This window comes from Alligator sinensis, unplaced genomic scaffold (assembly GCF_000455745.1).
Source record: "Alligator sinensis unplaced genomic scaffold, ASM45574v1 scaffold720_1, whole genome shotgun sequence".
Taxonomy (NCBI): Eukaryota; Metazoa; Chordata; order Crocodylia; family Alligatoridae; genus Alligator; species Alligator sinensis.
The window spans coordinates 1,587,022-1,607,697 of NW_005842026.1; the positions used below are offsets into that span (position 1 = coordinate 1,587,022).

Genomic DNA, 20,676 nt, shown 5'->3' on the forward strand with positions numbered 1-20,676 from the left:
AGCCCTGGGGGACTCCGCTGCCCACTTCCCCCCAGGTCGAATATGACCTGTCCACCACCACCCTCTGAGTACGACCCTTCAGCCAATTAGCAATCCATCTGACTGTGCAGGCATCGATGCCACAGTCGCCTACTTTTTAATGAAGATGGGGTGGGAGACAGTGTCAAAGGCCTTGCTGAAGTCCAGAAAGACTACATCCATGGCGACACCTGCATCCAATGCTTTTGTGACCTGATCGTAAAAGGCAATCAGGTTGGTCTGACATGACCTGCCCCTAATGAAACCGTGCTGGTTGCCCTTGAGCATCATCCCCGATGCCAGCCCATCACAGATGTGCTCCTTGATGATATTATCAAAGAGTTTCCCCAGGATTGAGGCAAGACTGATGGGCTTATAGTTGCCCGGTTCCTCCCTCCTCCCTTTCTTAAAGATGGGGACCACATTGGCTACCTTCCAATCATCTGGCACCTGGCCCAAGCACCACGAGCTCTCGTAAGCCGTGCCAAGGGCCCAGCAATAACCCCTGCTAGCTCCCTCAACACCCTGGGGTGGAGAGCATCTGGACCTGCTGACTTGAACACATCCAGCCCAAGATGCCAAACTCCTTTCACGAATTTCACAAGGACCTGATTTTTCTAGAGGAACAAGGCACCAAAAAGTTAGGTATTGTGACAGTCACCTTCCCTTCTTGGAGCTAGACATGGTGTTTGATCTGACCCCACTGAAGTCAATGGGGGTTTTGCCATGAACTTGAATAAGTGTAGTATCAAGCCCTAACAAGGGATAGTACAGGAGAGGGACCATGTAAAGGAGAGAATATTGAAGGTTCTGGAAATGACCAGGGAATATTGAAGGGGCTGTAGATTCTCTCACATGAAAACATGGGAGAAAAAATAATTGAAAAATGTCAATCAACTGCTGCTGAATAAACGCTTTGAAGATTTAAGTGCTGCAAATCTGTTTTGCAAATGTTTTTCCTTGTAATTTCAAATAACAATTTAAGTAACTTTGTTAGCATGGACAGAATTTGATTATCATATTTACTTGAATTTAAGACAAAGTTTTTTCCCCGGTCAGCATGGTGAGGCTGGGGCGGGGGGAGCCTCCTCTTAGATTTGAGTACTGGCCTAGGGCAGGCAGTAAGTCAGTTTTGGCTTTGGCCCTAGGCTCAGTGCTGAAACTGGAGCAGAGCTATCACTTTTCTCAGGATGAGATGGCTTATTTAGTTGAGGAAAGGACTTGCAGGTAGAGAAGCATGGGGGAGACCATGTGGAATTGTAGGGAATGGGGGAGAACTGTACGTGCACTTTAGGGAATGTGGGGGAGACTGCACAACATGCCTGCACCCCAGCATTCTCTTACCCTTAACTTCTGTTCCTGTTCTGGCTCCAGGTCTGGCCCCTCCAGACCCTGACCTAGATCACCCAGAAAATGCTGCCACTTCTCCCTGGGTGGGCTGGGGCTTGGCCCAGGCCACCACTGCTGCTGCCTACCCCAGAAGACCCTCCCCTAATTAGAGTGTATACATGGAAAATTATAACACGTTTATAATTGTCCATGTATAGAATTTAATTACAGGGGGTTGTCTTAAATTTGAAGTCATCTTGGATTTGGGGAAATACAGTAAGTTTTCATGGCCTCCACAAACAGTAGTTTTAGTTGCTAAAGGAAATAATATGGACCAAAAATATATGGGCACAGTAGTAGAAATTCAATGAGCAAAAAACAAAACCATTAATAACAAGTTCAAGTATCCTGTAACCTTCCAGAGCAACAAGTCTGAAAACCAGGAAATAAAGAGTTAAGGTACATGCCTATGCAATGTTAATTCTGTCCCCTGAAGCTCGCAATAGCCAATTGGAATGAATTACCCGGCAGTATTCTGGCTGCATTTACTGTGCCATGTGTAACTACAATGAATAGTAGAGAGATTTAGCTGGAGCAGGTGGGAAGATCTCTAATTGTGATATGATGTAATCTGGGCTCACTCTAAAAAGTGCACACTCTAGATTTGCAAGGCCCTCCCAAACCCTGGCTCCCACATTGGAGAATGTGTAGAGAGGATTATATCCCCCAGACAGGGCCCCCTATATTCCAATTCATGTGGGAAGCAGTTAGAAGGTCCTGAAGCCCCTGGAAATGGTAAGACTTCCATTAGGATGTGTAAGTAAAAGGGCTCTGACATCCCCAAAGAGATAGGATTGCACAGATCTCAGCTCACGAAAGGGGAAGAAAAAAACCTGAGATACACACAAAGAAGCACAGATCTCTCCGATTTCATCCCTCTGTCCACTCAGGGGCTGCGAGAAGCAGCTGCAATGGGAGTTGGGCTCCACTGGAGACAAGTGGCAGTCGCAGGCTCCCCCTCCCTGAGCTTGCTGGTGAAATACCTGGGGAAATACCTAGCGGGGACCAGGGAGGAAGGGGACCTCTTCCCCTGCTGCCCCCAGCTTCCCCCAGTTCCTTGCACAGTAGGACAGGAGCAGCTCTGGAGCTCCCCCATCCCCAGATCAGCTGAGGGCAGTGGCAGTGGTGGATGGGGGTGGGGGCAGGAAAGAGAGGGAAGGTGCCACTCAGTATAGAAGTGAAGGAAGTAGGTGTTGGAGGAAGGAGCTTAACTCTTTTAGGGACTTAGAAACACCCCCAGCTGCTGCTCCTGTAATATGGTCCAAAAGGCAGTTGTGACCATGTCACTACACCCCCTCTAGATCCACTCCTGGTATTGTCCTTATATTTATAGCCAAAAACTGTTCTTTCATCTTTCATTAATACTCACAAGATAATAACTGACCTCAGTCATCTACACAATGACTATTTATCAATATGCCTTGGATCATGAAAGAAATATGTGCAAATATTTGCATACTATATAAACAACAGGTGCAGTGTACCACACACTTGAGGTATTCAATACAAACTTGTTTTTATTATAGTTTTGTTTTGGACATTTTTGTCCTTATATGCAAGAAACATGGTCCTTTCAATTGCATATTCCCCAGACTCTTTATGCATGTATGTCTTTTTAAAATGCCACTCTTTATAAAAAGAAATCTCAATTTCCCCACCACAGTGACATGAAAACAACATTTATAAATGTGCATACTGCAATCCTTTGATGATGATATTTAATTTAAAAAGGAGAGCTTTTTGTATTGTTTTAGAAATGATGTATTATCAGTTTTACCCATGTGTTTGATAGAAAGGCATTCAAAACATTTTAATAAAAACAAGACCAGAAATAGTAAAATCTATTGGTTAAAATAAAGTGAGCAAAAGAGAAAGAACATTGTGAAAGCTAACTTGACCCCTCACATCACCTCAGGATGTGGCGAGACAGAAAATAAAACAAAACAGCCCTGCAACTGAATTCTGATTGTCCATCCAGTACAAATCCTGAAATGGAAGAGTCAGCTACCATACACAAACTAGCCATCATAAAAAACAAATGTGATGAATACCATGTTCAGCAAGTCTGAGATACGTTTTTTTTTTAAAGTAAAGCTTTAAAAATTTGAGCTTCTCACTGAAAATTAATGTGTTTTCCTTTGGTTATGCCAGCCAAACAAATACATGTATATACACACATATGCATATATTTATTCCACAGACACACACGCACACACACATACACATCTATCTGACTTGGTCCTGGGTATGACTGTAAACTGCATCCAAATGGAGGGCCTGGTGGCAGTGATGAGGTGGCTGTAGTGGAACCTGGGCTGAAGGGCCACACCAGGGTGGGACCCAGCTGCCACTCTTAATGGGTGTTTTGCCCTCTTAGCTCTATAGGCTTCCTGCCACAACTTGATGTTAAGGATATCAGGAGATGGTACCTGACATATTGGGGTACGTTGAGATGGGTACAGGTCTCAGCATCCAGATATGTCTTCTATGGGACTCCACCTCCCCTACACCCAACCCCTTTCCACTTCCTGTGTTCCTGTGTAATGGTATCGGGGAGGATACCAAAGGAAAGGTCCAATTGGGAAATAAAAACAGAACAATCTAGAACCAACATGGGCTGGCCGAGCCATTACTCTGACAAGGGTCTACCACCAGCAACATCCGTATCACGTCAGAATTAATAAAGTAATACAAGATAAATAGGCATGCCCATGCTCATGTGCCTAGTTTTAGCCTTACAGTATATATTCACTTTGCCTTCAGGCAGCTAAGGCTTTTTGGGGTTCACACCCCAGTCATGAGCCTGGTTCACAGGATGGGCCTGTATCTGGCCAATCTCTGTGGGTAATTTGGGGCCATGGGCACTATGAACCCCTGTGAGGCCCTTGCAGGTACTTGGCATCTGTCCACAAGGTAGTCAGGTTCCTGCTGTTGTTATAAGTGGATTCCTGGCCTGGACACCCTCACAGGCATGCGCACTTTGACTAGAGGTGTGAAGGTTACAAAACAGCTGAACTTTCCACCTTAATGATGTCAGTGACCCAATTACGCCTATGGGACATGCACAGTGTTATCATATGGACAAGTTGAGTAACATGTGCACCAAGACAGGTGTTGAGTGCAGAGACAGTGAAGATATGTGCACTGCATTATGATTGGTAAAGCATTGCGATTGACAGGTGGGGTGATTGGAGTGGTATAAAAAGGAAATTCTGTAAGGAGAACTGCGTGTGAATAATGTAGAGTCTAAGGTGAATGGTGCGAGGGCTGGTGTGTGCGAGGGTATAGAAAGAAAAGAACATATGAGCGTATGGTGAAAGCATATGGAATAACTGTGAGAGGCCTTATAGTATTGGTGTGTGTGATAGCGATCTATGGGGAAAGGAGAGTGATTCAAAGACAATCTTGGATGTAAGGATACTTACCTGGATACTTTCCTGGAGATGGTGTTTTCGAATCTCAATACTCATTTGGTAATGTATCAACCTCTTCGCTATAGTTTCAGATCTGAGTACCCTTAAGGGGGAAGGATCTGAGAGCTGTCAAGGGTTACAGTCATCTCACTGTCAGTGAGCCACAGGGTAGGCCCTGATGCTGCACCATAACGACATCTAGCAGGTTCCATAAGAGTGTTATGTTTTCTTGTTATAGTTTAGCTTCAGTGTTTGTATATACAGTTGATCAGAGTTCTGCTGTTGTGATATCTTTGTTGTTATGGTTTCCAATACATATTTCTGGATTGGTCTCCACTTGGTTTATAAAGGTTGAATGGGGACGTGCTGTAGGTCAAAGTTCAACCTGTAACCCTAAAAAGCCCCCAACTACAGATACATTAATGAAAGGTCCCAGATTCTGTGGGAGAAGCAATGACCCTCTGGCCTTTTGCTGTTGTCATATAGAGCTCTGGTGTCATGGGTGCTCGGCTCACCTTTTACTGTGAGAGCCTTGGTCAGGCTGGTGTCTGATGAGATATCCTGGGCTCTGGTGGAGGGAAACAGCATGGCCCAGCACCTACGCCACCACCTCCCTTGCTCCTGGGCCTGAAGCTGCCCTATAAGGGAAGTTCCAGGGTGACCTGAGCCAACCTGGACCCCTGCATGCCCATATGTGCCTTGTGGCCACCGCCAGCTGCTGAGAGCCCCTGCAGGGCTCATCGCTGGCTACAGGTGCAGCCTCCCAGCTCTAGGCAGCACCAGGCATGCTAGCTGCTTGCTCTTGGCCTCATCTGGGCTCCAGGTCCAGGTGGAACCTACCTTCCTGCTTCCATCCCTGCCTGGGAATTGGGCACATGGTGAGGGGTGCATCTCCCACCACTTGCCTGCCCTATCTGGGGGTGAGTATGGAGGAAGGTGTGATGCCTGCCTGTGGGCTCATCACCCACCACTGGGACAGCCTGGGATCCCATGGACCATGAAGTGCCCTGGCGATTGTTGCCCTGGTGAGTGCAAGACTGGGCTGGGTGCCTGCTGCAGTGGCTCCTATGAAATACCAAAATGTTGCAACCTCCAGAGTAAGGTGAGCATAGGGCACCTCAACACCCTAGACCCACTGCCTTATGGGCACTCCTTGGTTGGAGAAACTCTAAGGGACATTATCCTGACAGACCTGCACCCTTGCTGAGGCATTATACAGTCAGCAGCAGTTCCTACCTGTTGCTTTCTGGCAGAAGCTACAACCATTGAGGCACTGCACACCTGGACTCAGACTGCCCTTTGGATTCTGTCTCTATGGTCTAAAGTGTGGGATAGTAGATATTGGGTAGCCTCCGCTCCTTCATACTCTTGCCTATGCATATTCATTTAAGGTCTTGTAATGTAATGGTCGCAGGACTCCATACAAGTGGACTCATCAGGAACTGACTAGACCTCTTATACATACACCATGATCCAGAGGATCAGTGGCTACCTACAATACACACACACAAATATGCCAGTTTAATAATGGGGTACATACAACAGATATGCATGTAAGTGAGAAAACTCACCAAACCAGTGAGGCAAGATGTTATCAATAAAGGCAACACATTATCACACATCTATTTTTTGTAAAATGTATCAAGGCCAATTGTAAATGATTTCTTTGAAGAAGTGTTCAATCCAAAAGGCTGGAAATCACATGCTACAGAAACAACTAAAGTGAAATTTTATTTCTCTGCAGTTTTCTTCAAGTAAACAGATAAAGGTAGAGTAACAAAATTCTCTTAGATTACACTGTTAATGCATTTGCAAAACAACTGAAGTCTGAGATTTCATAATTCGTGCCTAAATTTTAGATATTCTGTTAGGTGCATATGTTTCAAATGATCCAAGTGAGAAAGCATGCCACATTCTCTTCCATATCATAACATTTCAAGATGGGAAAGATAACATGAAAATAGTATAAATTAAGGGTGAAATCCTGAGCCTGTTAAAGTCAATGGCAGAAGCCCCGCAAGACTTCAATAGGCCTAAAGATACATATGTTTAAATGGTACAAAACAGTGAAAATAAATTCAAACTTCTAATTGGAAATGGAAACCCATGTTATGGAACTATTTTCTTGTACATCCACAGGCATCACCTGTATCAATACAAAAATAAGGATTGAAGCTAACAAGGCAGTAAAAAAATGAAAGTACTAGGCCTTGCAGTCAGAAAATGAAATATTTGTTTTCTTCTAGTTACATCTTTAGTTTATACATTTATATTCTGAATTGTTACTTTGTAACAGGAATATGTTCATGTATGAAGTCATCAAAATAATATATATTGATCATTTATTTCCTTTGGTAAATCAAGCTCAGATACAACATCTGAGTTTCAGTGAAGACCTGGCTGTTATCTACTTTTCTATCTGGATTTAATATAACACAAAACAGTCAAGAAATATGTCTCAGTGTCATGTAGTTCATTATCCTGTAAATCAGGAATTATGTCATGATCCAACATTATCCAGTAAGGAAGGAATTAGCCCATGATCCACTATGAAAAATCATTACAATAAAGGATATCCTTCAGATGCTGAAGTGTACATGTACACAATCATATTGCAGTTATATAGTTTTAGGACTGCTCATTCATTTTTGATGGTTTATAGAAACATCCAAATTTACATAATGTAAGGCCATGTTAGTAATTAAATGAAGGGAGGCTGAACAAAAATATAAATAAACTAAGGCAAATTGATTATGAAAGATATACAGATGAGACTACTAACTTCAACATGTCATTCCCACAGTTACAGGTTTCTGTGCTTGGATAAAGAGGTGTTGTGTTCCGGGAATGGAGTTTCCACAGGCTGGTGTTCCATATTAAAATGGAGGACATCCAAAGGAGGGATTTTGTTAATCCAAGGGAAACAGAATTGTATTTTTACAAATGCAACATAATATGTATAATTACATATTTCTGCCACTTGTTCTATCACTGCTTACACTGAAAGATCACTTTATTAAAAGGTTTAATCATATATCCCTGAGATGAACAGTTCATCCTGGAGGTGTTGGTAATCTTCTTATTATTTCCATAGCTATCCGCAGATAGGCTTTGGCCTGTAGAAAAAATAAAACAAAAAAGTGATACTTATTACTTTTTTGCTTCTACGTGAAATATAAAAATGTATTTATATTCTGATATATATAGTTTATATTGTAAAAAGAATTTCTGTCCATTGCATGTTCTTTAATACACATTAAGAAAAGAAGGTGTTGAAAAAAGTAATAGTCATGTGTTATTAAGATATCAAAGAAAAAACTTTAATCTTTATAACTAAATACAACTAAGCTGGAATTGGTCAGATTTTTTTAAAATTCTAATCTCAAATTCAGCTGAGTAATATGCCTTCTCAAGCAGAACGCACCACTGTTCTTTCAAGAAAGATCCAATTGACAAGACCCCTTTGTTCATGGAACCATTCTTATAAAGTTCCTTTGCCCTCCCCCAGGTGCTGCACACAAAATTAAAAACATAAGACACCCCCCCAATATTTCTTTTAAAAAACAGCTACTGACTTCATTATGTATTGGGGTTCACCTAAGAACCTAGAGAGTCAAAGCAGATTAAAAATCAAAATACTTCATGAATAACAATTTTTTTAGAAACTAAGGTGGATTCTGCTTTAATGGGACCACCACAGCAAAAGCTCCATCACACTGTAAAACCTACAACATGATGTGGAGTGCTTGAAAGATGGATGCTGTTAGAACATTGATACCATCAAAATAACCCTTAAAAGGATGGTTTTATTATACTAAGGACATTTTCCATTAACAACTTAAAAACAAACCAACCAGAAACAGATTTGTGATCAATCTGACATTAAGTTTAACAAAGCTTCATAGATTTTAGATCACAAAGGATCTTTGTGATGACATAAGAAATGCTAGAATGGTTCTGACCATAGGTCTATTTAGCCGGTATCCTGACTCTCTCAGTGCCAGACAATGGATGCTAAGGGCAGAATATATATTGTGTGGTTGCTAAGGGACACAGTCCAACCTCCAGCACAGCATAAGCCAGTAAGCTCAATAATTCAAAACTCACGGTTGAACTAGAACTCACCTATTAAAAAGACATTCAATCTTGATATACAGATTTCAAGTAATGGAGAATCTACCATATCTCCTGGTAAATTGTTTTAGTGATTAACTACCTTCGCTGTCAAATTTGCACCTTATTTCAAACTTCAGTTTCTAGCCACCAGATCCTCTAACGCCTTTGTTTATTACAGTAAAATGTCTGCTATCCATCTACCTACCTCCTCCTTAAAACACATCTTAAAGGCCTTACACTAATCCTTCATTTCAGGGGCACTATACACTCACATTGTAATGGGAATATGACAAAGAATGCCTTCCTTATTTTGTCAAAAAAATAAAGTATCACAATTAGTCACCAATATGTGTATAAACACCACCCTCCTCACATTGTGAGGTTACTGTTAAACCTTTGCCATCCTTTCTGCCACTCCCAGACCTAGTGCTTTATTATGGGAATGCACTTGTGACCTCAGTATTCACATATCTATAAAACTCACTCTCGAGTTCTGGGTACATAAGGGATACAGGATCCAGCTTTTTATAAATAGCGCACAGGGCAAGTGAATTATGACCACAGCTGACCAAATGAAGGTCTAATTTCTACAAAGACCTAAGCACATGAGTTTAAGCACTTTATTCATGAAAGTAGCCTCGTTAAAGTCAATAGGACTACTCATGTGAGTAAAGTTACTTTGCAGTCTGCATGACTGGCAACAAGTGATGTAGCTATACGCTGACAATGCTGACTTGTTTAAAATAAGAACCACAAGACATTTTAGTGTATAACAGCTGAACAACACTATTTCCTATTCTGCAGTTCAGCTTGCGGGAAGTTTTTTTCCTTTTGAAAACAATTTACAACATGAATATGGTCTACTAGAGAGGTCCAAAAATGCAGTTCTAATAATATGATAATTATAGCTAAAATTTCTTCAGAAGACTACCACCATTGATGTCTCTCTCATCCTTCCTCCATATGCCCATTTTATAATGATCCTTTATCCAGTATTAACAAAAACTGAAGGACAGCAGCAGACGTCTCTAAAACCATTAACTTTCTCTACCAATTTGTGCACTTATAAAGCAGTGCTAAATCAAGGCATGAAATAGCTAACTGTCTCTACAAGGGATTTTGAAGAAATATGATCTGCTGAATGATTCAGACAAAGAAAGAAATTACACTTGTGCAAGGAATTGTTTCCCCATTCTTCAACACTCATTTGATGAGTTAATTTCTACAGTACTAAGAGAACTTGTCTTATTTGTACAATTATTCCATTTTTTAAAAAGGGAGGACACATTTTAAAGAAAACAATCTCAACATGTTAGATATATTTTTCTTCTTGTTTACTATTTCAAACTAGATACAAGTGAACTGTCACAATCTCTACAGGAGAAGAAAAGGTGAGTCAGCCTCAAGAAAGGTGTAGTGTCACTTTCTGAAGAAGAGCCTGATGAGACTGGCAAATAATCCCAGAAGGCTTGGACAGAGTTAGGAGGCGGCACAGCATCATAATACAAAACATAAAGGGACTGAACCAGGACAGTTTTGGTGGGCAAGAACTTGGACTCTGGGTTCCCGAATGGAAAAAAAAATTGCATCTGAGAAATATGGAACATAAGGAACTTACTGAATGCAGGAATAAAATAAGCTATTGGGTATAATGCCATGGTAAAATAAATACCAATGCATTCTTTAAAGTTTTACTACAATCCCTGGTTTCTACACGTCCCTTTGTTTCTGCGGTGAGTATATCATCCAGGCTCACCAAGGCAACAACATCACCATATTAACGTGACTATATGAAATGTCAAGTCCTTTAATGGGAAATTAACTGAGAGTGATTTAATAATAGCAGTTATCACTACAATTCACTTTTCCTATCCCTAAAATAGAGACAGAGATAGCTTATGAAGAATTATGTTGCATTTTATTCTGATGTAACCCTATAAACCAATATTCTAAGAAATCCATTTTCCTTATAGTTACTTCCCATAGGCAGAACTTTAAAGTAACTCTTTACTATTCTTCTTTTATTAAGATACCAATCAATTCTGAAGCATCCAGGAGAGGGTGGTTTTTAGACTACATTTTTCTCCTTCTCATGGAGGATGTGGTTCATAGTGGCTGCTAGCTTTGATTTTATTAAGCACAATTTTCTGAGAAAGCCATGCGGGATAAAGGCTTAATTTACTACAGGGGTGGGCAAAATGCAGCCTGCGAGGCCATTTTATCTGGCCCGCAGGGTCCCTAAAAAATGTAGAAAATTAATATTTCTCTGCCCTTGGTTCCTGTCAAAAATGACAGGGCAGTAGGACCCAGGGGAAGCCCAGCAGGATCTAACAACAGTGGGGCCCGCCCGGCCCTGCCCTCCAGCCGGAAGCCCCCGCAGGGGCTTCTGGCCTGGGAGCACGTGGCTGCCCCGTGCTGGAACCACAGGTAAGTGGGGAGGAGAGAAGGGTGGAGGGGACCCCGGGTAGGGAAGGAGTGCAGTGGGGGGAAGTGGCCCTTACCTGCCCAGTGGCTGGCGCCCCGTGCTGCAGCTGCTCGCAGCCCGCGTGGGGCTGTCTGTGCCTGCTCTGGACATCCCCGCGGGCTGCAAGCAGTTGCAGCAAGGAGCGCTGGCTACGGGGTGGGGGAGGGGCCACTTTTCCCGTGCTCATCTTTTCCCTGGGCTCCTTCTCTGCATGGAGAAAAGCAGCCCCTAGCCCACTCCATGGCCGGTGCTCCCTGCTGTAGGTACTCGCAGCCCACACAGGGCTGTCCGGAGCAGGCACAGGCAGCCCCAGGCCGGCTGCAAGCGGCTGCAGCATGGGGCATGGGGCAGGTGAGGGGCTGCTTCCCCCCAACCCTGTGCTCAGCACCACCTTGCAGCCTGGTCCCACTGCCAGGCTGGCTGTGGGGGTGGGTTACAAGCTGGTGCTGAGCGCAGGCAAGAGCGGCCCCTCACTCGCTGTGTGGCCAGTGCCTTGTGCTGCAGCCACTTGCAGCTTGCATGGGGCTGCCTGTGCCTGCTCTGGACAGCCCCACATGAGCTAAGAGCAGCTGCAGCAGGAAGCGCCGGCCATAGGGTGGGCGAGGGGCTGCTTTTCTCCACACTCAGCACCAGCTTCTTTCCAGCTGGCAAGCAGGGGGTTGGGGCTGTGTGCTGCCCCCCACCTGTACTGCGGGGCTGGGGGGGCACTGGGTGTGAGTGGGCGGGGAGGCAGTGGGAGCATGGGGCCTGCACCAGCGGGGCACAGAGCAGGGCAGAAGCGGTATAGGGTCCCAGCTGGCAGGGGCTCTATAGAGCTGGGCCAGCTCCCCCCTCTCCCTGCTGGTGCAGCCCAGCCCAGTTCCGCAGACCCCTGCCAGTCTGCGCTCCGCTCTGGGCCCCACTGGTGCTGGCTCTGGGACATTGGTCCCAAGATGGTGACCAGAGGGCGGGGCACCTGTCAAGTGGTGGGGCACCTGTCAAGGGGGGGGGGTACCCCAGCAGCCCCCCACAGCCTGCCAAAACTGGGTAAGCAGCCCTCCGCCCAAAATAATTGCCCGCCCCTGATTTACTATATCTGGCCCTACCATATTTGCAAATGGTGACTTCAGCTGTGATGTACAACAATGGGCTAGGTAAATGAGGTTATAGATAGTTGTTTATACAGCAATAGTAGGAGGTTGGGTTACAAGCAAGGGGAACTGGAAACGGTCATTCAGAAGAAATTTAATGTAAATAGACTTTACTGAAACCTGGCGAGATGATTCATATGACTGGAATGTTGAAATAATTGGGTGTGTGTAGACAAAACAGGGGCCCTAAATTGAAGAAGTCAGTTTTAAAAAACACCGGTTCAATTTAGGGCTGATTAAACTCCCGTGTCGTGCACACACCCTGATGACTGCTCTCTGGCAGTGGGGAGGGGAGGGTGATCTGCCAGCAGGTGGAGCAGTCCCTGGGCTGGTGGGGGAAAGGGAGACTGATGCTTTCCTCCATGGCAGCAGCAGCTCCCCCCTCTCCCCCCACCAGGCAGCACCTGCCCGCAGGCACCCAACTCAGGTGGTCCTGGGGGACACTGCAGCCGCAGAGGGAAGCACTCAGCCCCCTTGTAGCTCAAGCAGGCAGGCAGGCAGGCTCTGGGGTGGGGAGGAGATCAGGTTTGCTGCTTTTCTTGGGTGGAGCCTGCTTTCAGGGTGGAGCTGTTGCCAGGCTGCCTTTAGGGCTTCCTGCAGAGCCGTGGAGCTGCACAGAGCCTGGTGCTTTGCTCCTCAGCTGTAGAGGCAGCAAACTGAAACTCCTCGAAGCAGTTTTAGTTTGCTGTGCCCTAAGTCATTTAAGGCACATTACGCAACCAAATTTCTTACAGTGGCTGGAATTAAGGTGCAATATGTCACTGATGTGTGCAAACACTGACACCATTAAAGCAGTACAAAAGCATTTAGCTCACTTTAAAGTGTTGTGCACACACGCCTCTCGTTTTGTCTACACACGGCCATTGGTTATAACCTGTTCAAGACAGACAACTGGTAAAAGACATGAGTGGGTAATATTCTATATTAAAAATACCATTACTTATTTTACAGTGACTGAAAACTCAGAAGTGCAGATCTGGAATGCCTGTGGAGATGGACTAAATACTGTATTCTGATTATAAAAGTACATCTTTCTTTCCTCCAAAAGAATTGCTACCTTACATTATGCATAGGGTTGACCTATTATTAGGGCCCCTATAGTCCTGACTTTTGTGCTTGCACTACATTTGTGCATGCAGTAAAATACCGAATCAAATATTTTCTAGTGCAATTTTTATTTTGGTATTTTAATACTGTGCCAGGGCACTGTTGGTGCCTGCCACCTTAAGGCTGAGAGCAGACAGCCAGCAGGTGCGGGCCAGCCCAGATGAGGCCTCCATTTTAGATCCAGGCCCTCATGGGCTGAGGCAGCAGTCTGTTGCTGGCAGCCAAAAGAGCAACACCCAGCTGAGTTGCTGCTTGGTGCATCCTTGGAGGTGAGGGCAGGAGCTATGCAGATGGCAGGAGGCTCCTGGTCCTGGGTATGACTGAAAACTGCACCCTGCTAGGGAAGGATGGCCTGATGGGACTACCTGTGGTGGGGGAGCTCCCCAAAAATGCCAAGCCAGTTGCCTCCCCAGTGAAAGGCAGGGAGGGGTGCCTTAAAACCCCAACATCCTGGTGGGTTACCCAGACTTCAGGACAGGCACAGGGGCCAGGCATATCTTCAGACACCTGAGCCCCACAGAGTTGTAAGGCCCTGGAGGCCCCAGTGAGGGGGCAATAACATGACCCAGAGAGAGAGGGCAGGAGAGTGGCCCCAGAGGGGGGCAGTAGTGTATGTTGGGCCCACACAGAGTAGGGGGTGCCATTGCAATCTGAAGGACTGTGTAAGTAAGGTGCAGAATAGGGTTGCAGGGGTGGTCTGAATGGCTGCAACAGGAAGTGTGTTGAGTAGGGCTGTAGGGGAAGCCTGAAAGGCAGCACACAGGTCCAACCCCCATGAGTATGCGAATGTGGAAAGCTGCCCGGTGATGGGTTAGGGGCAAGTTAGCCCAGTGTAAGGCACAAAGCCAATGCCATGTAGAGTAGGGGAGCACAACTGATCCAAAGGGCTGCATGTGAAATGCCAGAATGAGAGTAGTCAAGTCAAGTCAAGATGGCCCAAGGGGGTCGCTCAAGGGAGCAAGGCAGGCTGAAAGTGGCCCAGTGAGGGGCAGTATGCAAGAGGCCCAATGAGAATGGGCAGAGTGTAAGAGGCCCTGTGGGAGAGGGTGGCGTGAAAGAGGCCCAGACAGGGCAGAATGTGTGTGTTAGTATGTTAGAGACCCTACAAAGGGTGAGTTTGGCCCAGCTATGGGCCGGAGCTATCATCAACTTACGATGCCATCTGCAAGGCATGAGACACTGTGTAGAGGTGGTACGGAGCCAGTGGCAACATGTAGGGGGTGCACCCCCTGAAAGCGCCGGTGCACTCCCTGATTGGCTGCACTCGCCGCTTAGGCAATGGGCGGGGGGGCTGTGGGAGTGCCGGTGCCCCTTCTGCAAGCACTGACTCATTGCTGCAGCTGCTCCCAGAAGCGGCTGCAGTGATTCCCAGAAGTGGCTGCAGTGATTGGCCGTCGGGGAACTCCCTCCAGGCAGCAAAATCTGCTGCAGGGGAACACTCTCCGGGCAGCAAGAGCTACCATGGAGGGATCCCTCCCGGGCACTGAGATCTGCCATGGGGGAGACCCCCCCCACACCCTCGGCAGTGAGACTGGTTACAGAGAGACTGGTGTCCCCCTGACTAAGGCGGCACCAGTCGCTTATATAAGGAGCCATGTACAATGCCCCGTAGCATCAGGGCAGTAAAGTGGGCAGCCTCCCACATGGTACATCAGTTTACGGAAGAGCAAGTTGTGGCAGGTGAGACTGGGAGGACTTCCCTACTTAGATAGGTGGGTGGACCAATGCTGAGACTTGGCCCCAAGATGGCCCCGTCACAAATACCCTCAACCCCTGGGTTCTTTCTTTTATTATTTGGTTCTCCTGTGGGACTCAGTAAGCATAACAGTAGTTGAAGGTCTTTATCTGTAGCTATTAACTTGTATTCTGGAAAAAGGCTGTTTTTCCTAAACTGAAAAAGTGTAGGATTGATTTATAGCCAGAACAGCATGGTAATAAAGCCCAGTAGGGGGTCCTGTTGTGGGGTTTATTACAGACCACCAAACCAAACCAAGAGAACAGGATGAGTTAATACCAAAATAGAATAGATAGAAAAAAAATAGATAGAAAATTATTTTTTTTCCAGATACAAAAAAAAAATTGAGGTGTTATGGAGAAGGACTTAGGCAGCAGGTACTAAAACATCATTAAAGTTTCTAAAATTAATGCTGATTTTCTAATCCAACATGAGATGACTTTATTTTGGATTTCATTATGATGGATAAAATGAATGAATGAATGAATGAATGAATGAATTGCTGAACTTAAAGTTGGTAGATACGTGGAGATCACTGGCTGTAACCTGATTACACTAAATGTGGGGAAACAGAGGATAGTCCCAATTAGTACACACACACACACACACACACACACACACACACACGGTTGGTGTTTACTGCAAAACAGTTAATTTTCCAAAGCTAAGGACATTTACAAAGAAAACTATTTGGAAGGAAAAATTCAAGCAAAAAATGAAAATAAAAACTGCAAGTTCTTTAAAGAGTTTATTAGTTAGCCAAAAGCCACAATTCCACAATCAAGAGAGAGATCAGTGGCAAAGTCAGAGAAAGATTAGGGAAAAAAAAACATATATATACATATGGAAATAGACATCAAAGAAAGATCCATAGATGGCTAGGTTAAGGGCAATTAAAAGCTGTTCTCTAAAAATATTAGAAGGAAGAGAAATTACTACATGAAGACAGTATTATTTTTTTCTGAGAATGACAGGGTTCATTACTAACTTAGATGGGTGTTAGATAACACTAGGAAGGATAAACATTTCTAAATCTGGAGAACCAGGTAAATTGCTGAATATTGGCTGAAAATACTCCCAACCCACCAATGTCCATTTTTACTAAAGTTTGGAAAGTTAAGGATATTCCAGAAGAGGAGAAAAGTTTGAATGTTATGCCAGGGTTCCAAAGGAACAAGCAAGATCACCTTTGTAACTGCTAGGGTAACTAAAGTAAGCTTGACTTCAATATCAGGCAAATGATGGAAAGCTGATATATGATTCAAATGATACAAAATTACGATAAAGGAATACAATTAATAATGTTATGGAATACAGGTCTTGCAAAACAAAGTAACTGAATTATCTGATTACAAGGTTGGTTGGTAAAGGAAAATGTATCAGTGGAACAGATAGTTGTAAGATGTTTGACTTAAGCCACTTACAGACATTCAGTTTCTCTTGAGAGAGCTACTGCTTTCCCAAGAAAAGCTACAAGTGTCCAGTTAGTCAGGATTTTTCTCCCAGAGCAAAAATGGCCAATCCAGGAGAAAAGTAACCTAAGAACAACCAGGGTTAAGTCACTTCCAGGAGAGTTTCTCTTGGGAGAGAGAATGTACACATTCTCTTCTGAAAGAAGCCACAGCATAGTTCTCCAGCATTCCAGGGATCTTTGCTCTCCCCTTTCCTCCCTCTACCCCTCTTCCTACTCCCACCCCTGCTAGAAATACTATGCCGCTCACTGGACTCTGCTGCTCCAGCTGAGCAGGAAGCAGAAATACACCCCCTTCACAATCCCACACTGTGCTGAAGGGAGACAAACTGATTCTAAGCAGTCTTGGTCAGGCAATCAGGGCTGTCCTGTGCACTGCTGCTCTCTTTCTCTAGGCAGACTGAAGGAGCCTGAAGAGCACACTGAGATGTGTGTACAGGGGCCCCTGGCTGCACAGCATCAGCACTGCAAATTCTCCACTCATCAAGGGCTCAGCATTCAAATATTTGTTCAGATATCCCTGGGTAAGTTTTTCTAGCAGAAAAATAAACCTGGGAGAATTCCCTAAGATCATTTGAATGTGTACATTAACTTGGTATTGCACAATATTCTCATTTTAAAAATGAAGAGTATATAATATTAGTAAAAGACAGATTAAGAATTAGCTCAGTGGCATACTTAAAATAAATTGTGAATGGGGAATCATAGTCAAATAAGAGTATTTTTAGTGAGGTACACCCTGTTTGATATGAGACTTGACACCATCCTCTGTTTTCATTGAGTATCTGGAAATAAGTTTAAAATCACTATTGCTAGAGTTTGCAGAAGATACAAAGACTGCTAAAGTGTTAAAATGGTAAGAAGAGGATAGTCATATAAAGTAAATTGGATGTGATAGTAATCTGGGCCCTTCTGAGCAAAATACATTTTAATACAGCCAAGTGTAAAAGTATATACCTTGAAACAAGGAATGTAGGGGAAATGTACAAAAAAATAATCTTGGAAAGCAACAGTTCTGAAAATAATCTAGGAAAAGGGAAAAGCAACTCAACATGAACTCCCAATGCGATGCTGTGGTAAAAAAAAAAGGGTTAATAAAAGCTTTGGATGTATGCACAAGGTAATGATAAGTAGGAGCAGGGAAGTTACTTTACCTCTGTACAGTGTTAATGAGACTGACCCTGGAATATTGTGTACATTTCTGGTGTCAATAATCTAAAAAGAATTTTGTAAAATTGTACAGAATGCATACAACAGACACAAAATCTAGAGAATTTGCCTGACAATAATAAACTTAAGGAATTCAATCTGTTCAGCTTCTCAAAAAGCAGATTAAGAGGTGACATGATCATAGTGTATTAGTATCTTTACAGGGAGAAAATACTGCTTACTAATGGGTTCTTTAATATAGCAGAGAAAAAAATAAAAATAACCTGTAGCTGGAAGCTGAAGTCAGACACGTTTAAATGAGAAATAAAGCACATTTTAAAGCACAAAAGTGATCAATCACTCAAACTATAGATGGAATTGGGGAGCTTTCCTTCTTTAGTTGCCTTCAAATAACTACTGGCTGCCTTTCTGTTTTACCCAAACACAAATTATGATTTAGTCAAACAAGTTATATGGGTAAATAGGTAATATATAAAGGCCTACGATACTGTGCATAGGAGTTAAGACTAGAAGATCTAACAGTTCCCTCTGGCCTTAAGTACTGTGAACCAATCTATGATAAAAAAGAATGCAGGTATATCCCAGAACACTAGGTTCCAAGGTAAATGTCTATTTCCTAGAGTACCTTATGCCCTTTAAATATGAAAGCCATACATGCAGAACAGAAAAAATGGAACAAGGGACCTGCAAGAATTCAGATGTAACACTCCCTGTCTCAGTCAGGGACAGTAGATGGTACAGATTCAAAGTCAAGACAGTCTTATTGTTTCACTGTAGCCAGGGAAGGGCTATCAGATATTTAAGTAGAAAATCATAAAAACAAATACATACAGTTTGTGTGGGGACCTCAGGATGTCATCCAGTCCAACCCCAACTCAAGGCAAGATCACCACTCTCAAACATCCCCAAAAATGTTTGCCTAACCCACACTTAAAAAATCCCAGTGATGGAGTTTCCACAATCTTCCTAAGTAACCTGTTCTTTCTAAATGTAGGGCTTTGCAGCTGATCCTTATTGTGTTTCACTCAATTTATTTCATAAAACTTTTCCAATTTATCAAGGTTTCTGGAGATTCTTTAAAGTGTTTCTACCCAACCTCCTTTGGTGTCATTTGCAAGCTGACTAAATGTACACTCAATTTAATCTTCCATGTCATCACTGATTAACAGTACTAGACCCAGTATTGATACCGTCTCTCGGTACTCATTGATGACTACTCTTTTAGCTGAGTTTTCCAAGCAGGTATGGAACCACTCTACAGTAGTTTCATCTAGACTCTCCTTACCTTCTTAGGAGAATGCCATGGGGATAGCATTTAATGTCCTAGCAAAATACAGTTATGCTATATGCTCTTCCCCCTCCCCCTCTGTCACAGAAGGATGTGCTTTCTTCCTTCCCAAAGGTCTCTTCTAAACAGTGTTTTTTATTATTTTGTGTCTTTTTTTAATCAACCCTGAGGAAAGTTATGCTATACTCAAGCAGTTTGCTTTCATGTAGACTGAAACGGATAATGAAATCAGCCCACTGATTTACCTGGTGGCCAGATAAATTTGTGTAGAACATAGATACATCACTCATAACCCTGTCTGGGGACAATGAGGGAACAGTCTGGCCATGTGGTGTCCGCACCTTATTTTATAACCCCTAACCAGATAGATCTTATGGATTAAAGCAGAATTTTGCCACTAAGCATCAATATACCAATAGCCATGTTAAGAAGTATAGTTCACTTTTTAAAGCATTTAGCAGTTTGATAACAGATCCTAAAAACACAGCATTAATTTTTCAGGAATGAAGAAAAAATTAGTTACATAATTTGCCAGAGGCTTGATTCATCTAATTTGATTAAAAAGTGAAATCTTTATTTCAGTGAGAAATTAGATCTTTTATACAAAGCTAATAAAATGATAGTAGCAAAACATATGTGAAAGGTCTAAACTGGATCTCAGAAACTATCAATACTCCATTCAGCATGTAGCTCCATGTATACTGAACTTTTCTCCTACTCATGATCTTTTTTAATGTGCCATCTGTAGACTCAGAATATAGCTGAGTTCAGCTGTTTATTCTTTCATTCCTAAGCAACAGAAGATGGATTGCAACTAAAAAAAGGAGGGCTTTTTTATTTTTTGGGTAAGAAGGGAAGCAGGGAGAAGGAGAGGATTTTGAGTTCTTATTCATCACTCATAATCACTTTCATATCCATACAATATGATTGAGATTTAGAGATTACAATTTCTCCCTTTGCGATTTGGTGGCTCTAAAAGGAATAGTTTATAGACTGTCTTTCTCACAGCAAGAACAGCATTTGTATAAGTTAAAAAGGATATAGTTTGGTATTTATCAATTATTTACCAAACAGTTACTTAAAAACTAAACACTGTTTCTTCCTTTTGGGGCTGATAGGGAGCAGAAGAGCACAAACAAGGGAAAGAAAAGTTCTGAAAATAGATGGGGTGCACGTGAGTGGATCCTAAGGTTCAAGGTCTTATTTGTTACTAGCACAGGTTTTCTGTGGAGTTTAAAGTAAGTGAAGATTGAAAGTGCTGTAGATCAAGAGGAAAAACCTAGACATGGTTACTCTATGGAGCATGCTTCCCTCAAAATTGCTACAAAACACTGTCGGAAAAAATATGGCATGTCAAAGCTGCATCTTCTAGCAT

The 20,676-nt window shown here is 43.3% G+C and overlaps 1 protein-coding gene across 11 annotated transcripts in view; it reads right to left on the reverse strand.

Annotated features, from left to right (window-relative positions):
- Positions 1 to 6,518: 6,518 nt before the first annotated feature.
- Positions 6,519 to 20,676, reverse strand: part of NUBPL (nucleotide binding protein like) — a 256,910-nt gene continuing 242,752 nt past the window's right edge. For 10 of the 11 annotated variants that reach the window (XM_025202466.1, XM_025202456.1, XM_025202461.1 and 7 more), the window contains one exon: positions 6,520 to 7,936. In XM_025202466.1, coding sequence (XP_025058251.1) covers positions 7,874 to 7,936 — 63 coding nt within the window. In that variant the 3' untranslated portion in view covers positions 6,520 to 7,873. Of the gene's footprint in view, positions 7,937 to 20,676 lie in introns of all 11 variants that reach the window. The other variant, XM_025202457.1, reaches the window with a different exon arrangement.